Source organism: Triticum dicoccoides, chromosome 7A, assembly GCF_002162155.2.
Source record: "Triticum dicoccoides isolate Atlit2015 ecotype Zavitan chromosome 7A, WEW_v2.0, whole genome shotgun sequence".
Lineage (NCBI taxonomy): Eukaryota > Viridiplantae > Streptophyta > Magnoliopsida > Poales > Poaceae > Triticum > Triticum dicoccoides.
Genome location: NC_041392.1, coordinates 653831798 through 653844429, shown reverse-complemented (window position 1 = coordinate 653844429; position 12632 = coordinate 653831798). Strand labels below are relative to the sequence as shown.

The window sequence follows — 12632 nt, the reverse complement described above, 5'->3', positions numbered from 1 at the left end:
TCCCAATATGATTGAGTCTGGGTGTTCCAATGTCCCAGTTAGTTTGTGCACAACTGAGCTGGGTTGTGGAGGTTGTTCTTTCACTGGGTGTATATTACCCATTTGATGATTATCAACGCTAGGTTGGTTTAGATTTACTGGTTCAGAGAGTTTCTTTCTCTGTTTCCTTTGTTGCTTGTGAGGAGCTGAATCCTGTTTCGTGGCCGTACTTCTCCCCCTTTTCCTTTGAACAGGGGGTTGAGTAGTTTTTGTTGGTACCTCCACTCTTTCACGCGCGTTTTTAGAAGGATTGTAGGATTTGGTAACACCTTTATAGTCAGTAAATGAATATGACAGGTTATTTGCAATGTGTTGCAAATTAATTATTTCTCAAACTTGAAGTTCAGTTTCTTGAGTACGTGGATCAGAGGAGGAAATGCCTTGGGCATTCCAATTGATTTCCGGGCATTCTTTTTGGTACTTGTTGTCTCCCCCTAATGGCGGGAAATGGTCCTCATTGAAGATGCAGTCAGCGTGACGGGCTGTGAACAGATCCCCCGTGAGGGGTTCAAGGTACTTGATTATCGACGGTGATTTGTACCCCACATAGATCCCCAAATTTCTGTGTGGGGCCATGGATGTACGCTGCGGTGGTAAGATTGGCACATATGTGGCGCATCCGAATTTACGCAGATGGGAAATATTTGGTAGGTTTCCACGTACTAATTGCAGAGGGGAAGTGCTGTGATATGCAGTTGGTCGCAATTGGATCAAGTCAGCAGCGTGTAAAACTGCGTGACCCCAACAAGAAGTTGGTAAATTGCAATTCATTAGTAAGGGTCGTGCAATGAGCTTAATTCTCTTAATTAGAGATTCGGCCAATTCATTTTGAGTGTGGACATATGGGACAGAGTGCTGAACTTCAATGCCTAATGCCATGCAATAATCATTGAAAGCATGTGAAGAGAATTCAGCAGCGTTGTCCATTCGAATTGATTTAATTCGATTCTCAGGATAATGAGCTTGCAATTTGATAATTTGTCTCATTATTTTGTCAAATGCATGGTTTCGTGTAGATAGTAAACACATGTGAGACCATCGTGTAGATGTATCTATTAGAACCATGAAATACCTAAAAGGTCCAGACAATGGTTGGATCGGACCACAAATATCACCTTGAATTCGTTCAAGGAATTGTAGTGGTTCTGCTTGAATTTTAAGATATGAGTGTCTTAAAATGAGTTTTCCAGTAGCACATGCAGTGCACATAAAATCTGAAGATTGTGGGAATTTAGCTTCATTTAAGTCATGACCATTGGAATTGCAGATAATTTTCCTCATCATCCCTATACCAGGATGACCAAGGTGATCATGCCAAGTTTGGAATGCATTTACATTCTGAAAAATTACCTTATACGCAACGTGCTCTACAGGTTTTATGTAGGTGTAGTACAATCCTGATGATAAAGAGGGAATTTTCTCAAATATATGTTTGCCATATCCGTTGTCTTTGGTAAAGAGGAGATATTCCTCTTTGTTATCTTCATAAGTTTCAATGTGGAAACCATTTTTGCGGATATCTCTATAACCTATGAGGGTACGAGTTGAATCGGGATACAATAAAGCATCCTCAATTACAATTTGTGTACCCATAGGGAGGGTAAATATGGCACGTCCTTTGCCAACAATTACCGCATCATGTCCACCGATTGTTAAAATATCCCCATTCAATCTTGTAAGAGTTTGGAAATACTTTATTTCCCTAAGTATAGAGTTTGTGATGCCACTGTCCACAAGGCACATTTCCTCCTTCATTGGATTGACTCCCGTAGAAATCTTCTCGTCTCTTCTTGTTCGTGCTCTGTTGATCGAGGCTAGCGTGGCTGATAACGTGTAAAGATTTGATGAAAACTTGTGTTCTATTGATTCCGGGGAAAGCGCTATTTATACAAGGATTTGGGGTGCCTCCGGAGAGGCGTCCGTTTACAACAGGCGCCCATGGCGCGAGAAGACGCCCGTACGGACGTTCGCGTCCGTACGGCGCTTTGGACACATGTGATGACTCTTAGCGCTAATGATGTCGCTTTATTCTTAACAGAAACCATGCCTGCTATCCATGAACCACGAATCCAGCACATGTTTCGTCTTTCAGATGTTGTCGATGCAGACCATAATTTGCATTCGTTTCTAGACTACCTCCCAAGCTCCACGCCGACGCTGGAGCAAACGCCGTCGCAATGACGGAGTTCGAGGACAGAGGTCCACCACGAGGATGCCGCCGCCACCACGCCATCCTTGCTTGAATAAACTGGTTTCCAAATCCACCTCCAACCATAGGCCTCGTCAGGGAATGATCCGAAGAATCTTTATTCAGCGCTGTCATCATCGTCGCCGAAGCCAAGACGATGAACAGCTTAAAAACCTAGACTACGAGAGAGTAGTGGAGGGGAGTCGCTAGAGAACGGCGCTGGAAGATTGGACTCTCCTGGCGGCGGCTAGGGTTCCAGGTTCTACCGGTTGCCTCTCTACGTTTTCTGGTTTTTATTTTTTATGTGACTTTTTGGATGTTGTATGTGTAAGTGCACACGTACAAGTACTGTACAATAGGTGTGTAAATTATACTAGAAGGCAAAAATTTCGCTACTATATGTTTATTCTTGTATATTATAAAATAGTAGATTTTCTGTGCAAATGGTGTGCAAGTTTTTTTCATTGTTTGTTTTTTTCGTTTTCTTTTTTCTATAAAGGTAATACCAATGCCACTAGTTCTTTCTTTTTAGAAAACTTTATTTTTTCATTTAGCTGTATAGTTCATCATTTTGAATGGATTTATTATTATGTTATTGAAATGCAAATGGTACTTTAATTTCCATTTAATACTTTGATCTGCAACAAATTGTCTTAACTAGGTCGTTTTGTTGATCTTAATTCCACATCCTAAAGTGTATGGTGTGAAATGTTATAGAAATTTCATATGACCAATGAATTTATTTTCTGATTCCAATTAAATGATTTAGCATGATGGTTGCTCAAGATAATAAAATAAAATTTGGGTTTCAAACTTTTAATTCCCGCCTTTCCTCCTCTATTTATTTTTATAACTATGGTGTATGTATATGTGTGAAAGCAAATATACATGTTAAAGCAAAGCATACACACGCGCGCGCGATGATGATCATTGGATGTAAATCAAACGGTTCTGGTGAAAAGCGAGTGAAACGGGAAAAAAAAAATCTTGTCTGTAAAACATGACGTGCTTTGTGTTCTGATGTCTGATCACAATGGGTTGGCGGCCCTGAACTCTGGGTGCAAGAGCCGGCCGACCTCTTCGTCGTCGGCGTCCAGCGGCCGTCCGGTATCGTTCCTGACGCGCCGCACGGCCGTGGTGCCGAGCGACTCGTGCTGGAACCCGTAGAGGCCGAGTATCTGGTCGTCGGCGAAGTTGAGCGCGCGCTCCATGCCCTCACGGCACGCCACGGCATCATAGGTCGCGCCCGGCTCCCCGCACGGCTTGCACCCGACGAAGTGCGTCACCAGCGGCCACCGGTGGTCGCCGAGCCCCGGCCGCCCCTTGCTCCGCATCTCCTCGTACCGCCCCACGATCTCCTCCCAGAACCCGTGCAGGTGGTAGGCGCTCTCCAGAAACACCTTGTCCCCCCACCTGCCGCGCTCCGTCACCAGCAGGTACACCAGCGCCGACTGGTCGTCGGCCTCCCAGGCCGCTCGGTTCGACAGCGCCGCCGCGAAGACCCTCCCGTACCGCTCGCGCACGGGGCCGCGCGGCCCCATGCGCGCCCAGGCCTCCAGGAGGTCCAGCGACCACCGGCAGTTCCGGAGCAGGAAGCTGCCGGTGTTGGCGCCGAGCCAGTTCCTGGCGCCGTACACCTCGCCGTCCCAGCCGTGGAGCACCAGGTTGTGGCCCGCGTACCTGCCCCACGGCGGCTCGAACAGCATGTCCGTGAACACCGCGTCCGAGTCCACCCACCACAGCAGCTCCGCCTCCGGGTGCGCCACCATCAGCGCGCGCAGCAGCGGCAGCTTGGTCCAGAACCCCGTCATCTCGCCGTCCAGCACCGCGTTGCTGTAGAAGATGTCCAGTCCGTGCACGCGGCAGTAGTCCGCCTTGTTCTTGAACGCGCGGAGGAGCACGTGGTCGCCCTCCGCCTCCTTGCACTGGCGCGGCGACGAGCCGGTGACCATGAGCACCCGAGGCCGCCCCGGGGCGACAAAGGCCGGGAATCGAGGGTGCGCGGCCAGCCACGCCGCTCTGCGGGCGTCGTAGTCGGACACGTTCGGGCCCAGCGAGTACGGCCGGTCGCTCAGCTGGCGCAGCGGTTGCTCCTCCTCCTCGCCGGGAACAGCCTGCACCACCACGGCCTCCGGCGGCTCCTTCGAATTCGTGGCCGGAGCGTCACGGGCGCCATCGAGGCAGGCGTACTCGATGCGGATGCGCCGGAGTTCGGCCGTGAACAAGAAGAGCGCGCATGACCCGACGATGAGCAACACGATCGGAATGATGGGGACGGCGAACAGCAGCTTGCGCCGTGCTCGCCTCTCCGCCGCCACTCGCTGTTCCTCCGCCATGGACTGCTGAGGACGGAAGAGGCATGCATGCACGCGCTACAAAACGTACGCGGATGCACCTGTTATAGCTACACCGTGGGGAATTAATCGAGGACAAGCTATGGTGGCATTTCAAATTCACTCTGCAGGTTGCGACGGTGGCATCTCGACTTCACTCGCAAGGTCGGCTGTGTTTTCGCTTACAGGAGAGGAAAAGCAACCGTTTACCAATTTTCCAACTTCCACCCTCGGCCAACCCAAGCCATATATAAAAGTAAGTTTACAAAAAAAGGAATTTACCAAGGTTTGTTCGATAAAAAATGCACATGTTCCAAAAAGAAATAATTGACCATGTTCAAACAACTATATTTGCCAATGTCCAGGGAAAATAAAATAAAATTTGCCATGGTTCTAGTAGAATTTTTTGCCATAGGCCTAGTATAAAATTTTCCATGGTAAAAAAAAATGGTCCATAAAAGTAAGTTTGTGATCGCTGTGAAATCGTGGCAGATTAACATGGTTTTGACACAAAGAAATAAATGCCATGGTCGGAATATAAAATTTGGCATGTTGATAAAAAATAAAATTTTCCAAGGTCAGAAAAAGATAAAGTTGACATGATTTAAAAAATGAAATTTTCTATCGTACATGAATTAAATTTGCCATGGTCTAAAAATAAAATGATCATGGCTGAACTAGTAAAAACTGCCATGGTCTAATTTTTTTTCCATGGTCCAAAAATAAATTTTTCCGTGGTTGAAAATTTGCAATATAAAATTCGACATGTTGAAAAATAAAAGTTACTTTCCCTCAAAAAGAAAAATAAATAATTTTCAAATGTCAGAGAAAATAAAGTTGGCAAGATTTGGAAAAATAAATTTGCCATGGTATAAGTTTTTTCAACATGCATAAAATAAGAATGTAGAACACATACTAGTTTTGTTGAACATATAATAGCTGCTGCTGTATTTCACCGATAGCACAGAAGAGTAGCATTCAATGGCCCAATGCAAACAGAAGACACTCAATAAACCACATCTACAGTATTCGGACAAAGGTTGTCATTATCAGTTTTGGCCAGTTGGTAGGGAAGCACTGATTCCTAGCAAACCCCATAAACTTTAAAACCCAATCTAAAACTAATCAGTCGTATGCAAAGGCATGTACTCCCTCCGGTTCTTTTTACTCTGCATATTAGAATTCTCTGAAGTCAAAATTCACAAAGTTTGACCGTATTTATATGAAAAAATATCAACATCTGCCATGCTAAAGTTATACAATATGAAACTTTAAGTCATGACACATTTATTGATATTGATTTCAGATTGTGAATGTTGGTACTTTTTTTCTATAAAGTTGATCAAACTTTACGAGGCTTGATTTTAGTCAAATCTTATATACGAACTAAAAAGGACCGGAAGGAGTAAGAGGTTGAGCTACCCAATACTGACACAGACACGCTAAATCAGGGTCATTCCCGTATTGACATTCTCTTGGATCTTATAACCTCCTTAGTTGATGTTTCTAGTTCAAATGCACCTTGCAACACATAAATGATGGGAGTACCTTCTTTTCTACTATCAGCTAATATTTTTTCTTCAAAAGCAGAGCAAATTAAGAGAGCAAACAAAAAAAAGCAGAATTATGTCGTAGGCCTAGTACAATTTTCTGCCATAGGCCTGGTATAAAATTTGAGATGGTAAAAGAAACGACGGTCCATGATAGTAAGCTTGCAATTGGTGTAAAATTATGGAAGATTAACATGGTTTCGACACCAAGAAATAAATTTTCCATGGTCATAATATAAAATCACGTTGAAAAAATAAATTTTCCCAAGGTAAGAATTTTTTTACATAATTTGATTTTTTTGCCATTGTACAAAATTTGTCATGGTCTACAAAGATGGCCATTTTTTTTTCTTTGCCATGGACATAATATAAAAATTAGTACATTGAAAAAATAAATTTTCCAAGGTCAGATAGATACAGCATGCATGCTTCTCTGTCTGTTGCGATCTTCTTGTGCCAACACTGCCTTCACAAGACAATGTTCTGATGAAACAACATTGAGCCTGTGTTCTGCGTCAGTGGAATACTCCTGTCAGCACCGCAGCACAAGCACACCACGGGGTAGAATTGCTGCAAATGCAATCCATGCTATGTAAATCTTGTTGCCCATACGGCTCCTACCGCAAAATGTTCCCAGGACACAAATTTTACAATTTGATTGCAAAAAAAGAAAAGAAGAATAATCAAAACTGAAGGATCACATCTATGAAACAAAAATCATTTGCAACTACCAACAGGCTACTCTTCCCAAAACTAAGAAGCTGCGGTTCAAAGTTTTGCCGTGAAAAAAAGGAAAATGTTACATTGCACAATCATCTGACAATTTAGTTCTGTCTACTAAGGTACATTCTTGCAGTTACACACAGCAGGAAGAAATTGATATGGAAACGCTCGTCCGCCGTTTTCACCTCGGCGCTACTGCGCGGGAACTGATGGAAGAATGGTAGTTGCTGCTCCTCTGCTTGCGATATGACGAATACACATCGCCATACTGGTGGCTCACCTCACTCGGATCAGCAGAGGCTCCAAGGCCCAACCGTCCGCTAGACCCCGGCTTGCTATCGAACGAGCCATCAGCGCGCATCCCGGTCTCAGGGTTCACGTGCAGGCTGGCGGGGGGTGGGATGCACGCACCTCCCTTGCGGGCAGGGAGCTCCCTCTCGTAGTCATCGTAGTCACCAGGCTCGCCCTGCTTCATCGGACCTTCTGACGGGTTCTCCTCCCCGATCTCCTTGAAGAACCTCGTCACGCGCTCGAGGATCTCGGACTCAGGAACGGTCGATGGTGGGATGGTCGTGGGGATGTCGAGTGGGCTCAAGGGAGAGTATGGAACTCCACTACCGATCTGCATCTTCCGGACCATTCCTGGAATGAGCCCAGGGGGGAATAGTGGATACGGAGGTGGAGTTGGATCATTTGCATTGGCTGGTGCTGTGCTTTGAGGAAGCGCAGGGGGGAGTAAAGATGGTTGCACTGGCAAAGATCCTGGAAAAGTAGTTTGGCCGTAAACGCCGGCAGGATGTTGGTTTCCTGGAAATTGTGCAGAAGGGGCAGGTTGGAATGCCTTCTCCATCTCTGGCGGAGCAGAGGACCATTTTGAGGGCTTTGCTGATCCTGAAAAGATATCCATCAATTGTGCTTAGGTTTGCCTCCAACAAGCGAAAGATAAATGAAATGCATCATAAAAGATATTTGGTTTAGTGTAACAGCAGGCAAGTAATTTGGAGAATTTAGAGAACCCGTGTGATCAAGCATGGTCAAATTATTATTTTTAGTTATATTATGTATACAAATCTGATTGGTGAAAAAGGATTTTAGTCCAGAAAATTTCTGCCTAGATCTCAGTGGTGCAGTAACTTCGGTTATTATCTTTACTGTATAGCCTGGCAAACTGTTTACATATCTCAAAGTAACCAGCCTATAAAGTTTCAGGGCATCAACATATAACTACAACCTTTGAGTTATCAAAGCAAAAGGACAAAATGATAATAGGACTAAAATCTATAGGTTAAATACGCCAAACTTACACCAAAACCTTATAATGTAAATGCTGGTACCCTAAAAGCTAAACACAGATGAGAAAAGATGATAATAACCACCTAGACAGAACAGTATAAGCAGAGTTAGTAGAAGAGGGGGAGAGAAAAAAACCTGAGAAGGTTGAGGGATCTGGTGAAACATGTTGTGGCGCCGAAGGATATGAAATGCCTCCTTTCATCTCTCTTTCAAGGTTAGCAACGGTTTCCTGGTCATAAACTTCCTTTGAACCCCAGAATTGCAGGATTTTCTCAAGGCGAGTCTGATTTTCATCTTTATTCTGCGGATTATTATAAATCCTCACAAGCATGGAGCCCAGCACAGATTGAAAAGCAATAGCCTCATTGTCAAGGTCCTGAATATTAGCTCGTCTCTGCAAGCTGTAGGATATGGAATTGTGTTAAGAAAAGTACCATTAATACATTAAATATGCACAATTAAAGTCCAGTGTAATTTGATGGTGTGACATAATAGATTCGATTAATAAGCAGCTTAACCAGATGAAACTATTAAAAATCATAGCCAAACAGAGATTGAGTGGGACAAGCTACAGCAATACACTCTGCTATGCATCATACATGTCGGATATCATGAAACAGTAGTCCATTTTTCAATACCATTCTCATGTTGTTATTGGTATATTATTTCTTACAAGCTGATTTTGATATTGCTAATATCTCACCAAATCAATCTCATTCCATATTCTGCGAGGAAACTAATATTGAGTGGCCTTCCTAACAAATGGATAGAGGCAAAAGCTAAAGTAAAATAACTTTATGAGTGCACCACAAGTTTTCAAAGGCCTACTTAGTCTTAGCAGTAACATTTTCATCTCTAAGCGAGAAATCCCAAATAAGTCATGTCATGACACCCAGGCTATCTCCCTAATAGGAACACCATGCAAGATCTAGTGTGCCCTGATATGCGATACAGATGCCTCGATACCAAATCTTCCCAAAACAAGGATACATCAATATGCTAGTATACATATATACTTCAAATATAGTATCAAGACTCCAAGGAGTGGAGACGAGAGGAAGGAAGGGCACAACAAGATAGCGTCATCCAGTTCCTGCCAGTGACGTTCGGAGCATGCTGTTTATGTTACACGTGCTAGGAAAGGTGTTGTTCTGCGTGATTACATGCGAGAGGAATGAACAACTAGGGCTGGCTATGGTAGATAATGCATTGATTACTGGGCTTGTATTGACAGGGTGATTGCCCCTCAGTGGAGATGTATAGTATCACTTCTAAATGGAAATCATTTTGATACTTGGTGATAAGTATCATAAAGGGTATCAGTATCAAATACGAGATCTAATGTTGCTACAACAAATAAATAAAGTATCAGAGTAGCCTATAACAATCGTATCATAAAGGGTATCAGTATCAAATACAAGATCTAATGTTGCTACAACAAATAAATGAAGTATCAGGGTAGCCTATAACAATCATTTGTTTATATTTTGATCTTCTGGTCATACATTGGTCTTTTAAATGAATCAGGGTGAAGTAAGGTTATATCAAATGGCACTCATTCGGCATTTTTTAATTTTGAACAGAAAGTGGCTTTGATACTGAAAATTGGAAGGTCTTTCTTTACTGCATTTTTCTAGACAAGATTCTAAAAACATAGGAATAGTAAAAATGTAGGATTGGGATGTGGTGGCCTATTGAATCCTAAAGAAAACCAAAACACAAGAATTTGCACATATGCTCTTTGGATGCTCCACAAAGTTTTTGCAGGGGTTTGAAGAGACCGAAAGTGCATGCAACACACAAACTGACAAACTGAGAAATTCCAAAAGGTCGAACCTCTAGCTAGTACTCCTATTGATTTGGGAAAGCAATCTAAAGGGCATCTGTGAGAAAAATTCCTATGGGTTAGAATCTTATAAAATTTCATTCCATATCTGTGAGGAAACTAATACTGAGTGGCCTTCCTAACAAATGGATAGAGGCAAAAGCTAAAGTAAAATAACTTTATGAGTGCAGCACAAGTTCTCCCGAGGCCTACTTAGGCTTGGCAGTAACATTTTCATCTCTAAACGAGAAAATCCCAATTAAGTCACAGTCATGACACCCAGGATATCCCCCTAATAGGAACGACAAGTAAGATCTAGTGTGCCCTGATATGCAATACAGATGCCTCGATACTAAATCTTCCCAAAACAAGGATGCATCAATATAGTAGATACTATCAAGACTCCAAGGAGTAGAGACAAGAGGAAGGAAGGATGCAACAAGATAGCATCATCCAGTTCCTGCCAGTGACGATTGGAGCGTGATGTTTATGTTGCAGGTGCTCGGGAAGGTGTTGTTCTGCATGATTACATGTGAGAGGAAGGAAGAACTATGGCTGGTCTATGGTAGATAATGCATTGGTTATTGGGGTTAACGCTTGTATTGACAAGGTGATTGCCCCTCAGCGGAGATGCATAGTACAACTTCTAAATGGAAATCATTTTGATACTTGGTAATACATATCATAAAGGGTATCAATATCAAATACGAGATCTAATATTGGTACAACAAATAAATAAAGTATCGGAGTAGCCTATAACAGTTATTTTGTTTATATTTTTATTATCTTCACTCATACATTGGTCTTCAAAATGAATCAGGGTCAGGTAAGGCCATACAAATGGCATTCATTTGACACTTTAAATTTTGAAGAGAAAGTGGCTTTGATACTAAAAAATGGGAAGGACCTTCTTTACTGCATTTTTCTAGACAATCTTTTATGGCTTCTTTGGAACGTTGGATTCTAAAAACGTAGGAATAATAAAAATGTAGGATTGGGATGTGGTGGCCTATTGAATCCTAAAGAAGACCAGAACACAAGAATTTGCACATATGCTTTTTGGATGCTCCAGAAATTTTTGCAGGGGTTTGAAGAGACGAAAAGTGCATGCAATACACAAACTGAAAATTTCCAAGAGGTCTAGCCTCTGGCTAGTACTCCTATTGATTTGGGAAAGCAATCTAAAGGGCCTCTATAAGAAAAATCCCTATGGGTTAGAATCTTATAAAACTCCTACTCCAAAGAAAAAGGGGCCCATAATAAGCTAAGATGGCAATAAGATCTGTCAATTGCAATTCACCTCCTATGTCGGTATTTCGATCGAATCAAAGTTAATGCATTTCTTAAATCAGGTTCCTACCAGCTTGGAAGTAGCTCAAATTAACTACACTTAACTGACAAGTCATAAGGCAAGCAATTATATTCACAAAATAGATGCCGAAATGAAAACATACCCTTCAAAAAGAATATCATTCACCAGGAAAACAATGTGGAGCTGCCTCTCTGAATCCTCCAAGGCAAATAGTCTCTCCCTCAGAGCTTCCGCCAGAGCCGGCGCAAATGGAGCCCTTTGCATAAACCATGTCTTGGCACCCTTTATCGACTCCTTGGTGCCATTAAGATTGGTAAGCACATCGTGCAGCTCCGCGGCGACATCCGCGGGGAGCGGCCCAGAGAGGCCCTTGAACGTCGCCCCGGTCTCATACTCCCCGTGGCCGTGGGCGCCAAAGTGCTGGTGCTGGTCGTAGAAGGGCGGGTACCCCGGCTGGTGCATCGGGGGCGGCGGCCCGTGCGCCATCGGGCCCATCGGCGGCATCATGTGCACGGAGCCCAGCGGGTAGGGCGCCATGGGGGGCCGCCCCGTGACCCAGAGCATGTACCTGTAGTAGGCGTGGCCGTCCCCGCCGAAGATGAAGGCGTAGTCCGGGTTGTCGTGCTGCTTGTCGCGGATCACGATCTCGAACTCGGGCCCGTTCTTGGCGATGTACTCGACGAGCTTGTCGATGCGCTTCTGGAGCTCCGGGTCGGCGGGGGGCGGGGCGGGGGCCGGGGGAGCGGACTCGAACGGCGGCGGGTGCATGTATGGATGAGGCGGCTGGGAGGCGTGCCCCGGCATGGCGTGGGGCGGCGGGTAGGGGGAGGGCTGCTGGTGCGGCGGGAGGTGCGGGTAGAGCTGCTGCTGCGGCGGCGGCATGGCGCGCGGGTAGGGCGCGTACTGCGGCATCGGGGCGGCGTAGGGCGGCTCGGCGTGCGGGTGGTGCGGGTACTGCGGCTGCGCCTGCGGGTGGAAGCCGTACTGCGGCGGAGGCTGCTGCTGCGCCTGCGCGTACGCCATGGCCGCCGCCGCGTAGTCCTGGGCCTGCCGGTCCATGGGGCGGCGGGATTTGGAGGCGGGGAGGGGTGGGGTGGGGTAGGGCTCGCTGCGCCGGTGGTGACGGCGGCGGAGGAGGAGGAGGGGAGAAGAGGCTTCTACCCTCTTCTGTATCTTTGGGCGAAAATTACAGAAACAGCCCTAGGCCCCTGCTGGCAGGATTTTTTACAAAAGGCCCCCGTGGAGTTCTGGATTTGTATTATTTTGCCTTCTAGTCTGCAACTACAACTCTAATTATTATTTTTTGAAGAAAGAGTATGCTCGATGTTGAGCACAAGAGAGTTGGTAAGCACCGAGACCCGTCTTTCAT

General features: G+C 44.9%; 2 protein-coding genes across 2 annotated transcripts; both read right to left on the bottom strand.

The window, feature by feature from the left end:
• Nucleotides 1-3131: 3131 nt before the first annotated feature.
• LOC119327438 (probable glycosyltransferase 4) lies at nucleotides 3132-4608 on the bottom strand. The gene has a single exon (XM_037600547.1). The coding sequence runs from the start codon at nucleotides 4561-4563 to the stop codon at nucleotides 3256-3258; it is 1308 nt and encodes a 435-aa protein (XP_037456444.1). The 5' UTR covers nucleotides 4564-4608; the 3' UTR covers nucleotides 3132-3255.
• A 2182-nt stretch (nucleotides 4609-6790) lies between these two features.
• Nucleotides 6791-12372, bottom strand: LOC119329661 (calcium homeostasis endoplasmic reticulum protein-like). Its single transcript, XM_037602726.1, has 3 exons — nucleotides 11406-12372; nucleotides 8262-8527; nucleotides 6791-7724 (listed from the first exon to the last, which is right to left on the bottom strand). The coding sequence occupies exons 1-3, from the start codon at nucleotides 12320-12322 to the stop codon at nucleotides 7015-7017; spliced, it is 1893 nt and encodes a 630-aa protein (XP_037458623.1). The 5' UTR covers nucleotides 12323-12372; the 3' UTR covers nucleotides 6791-7014.
• Between the last annotated feature and the right edge of the window lie 260 nt (nucleotides 12373-12632).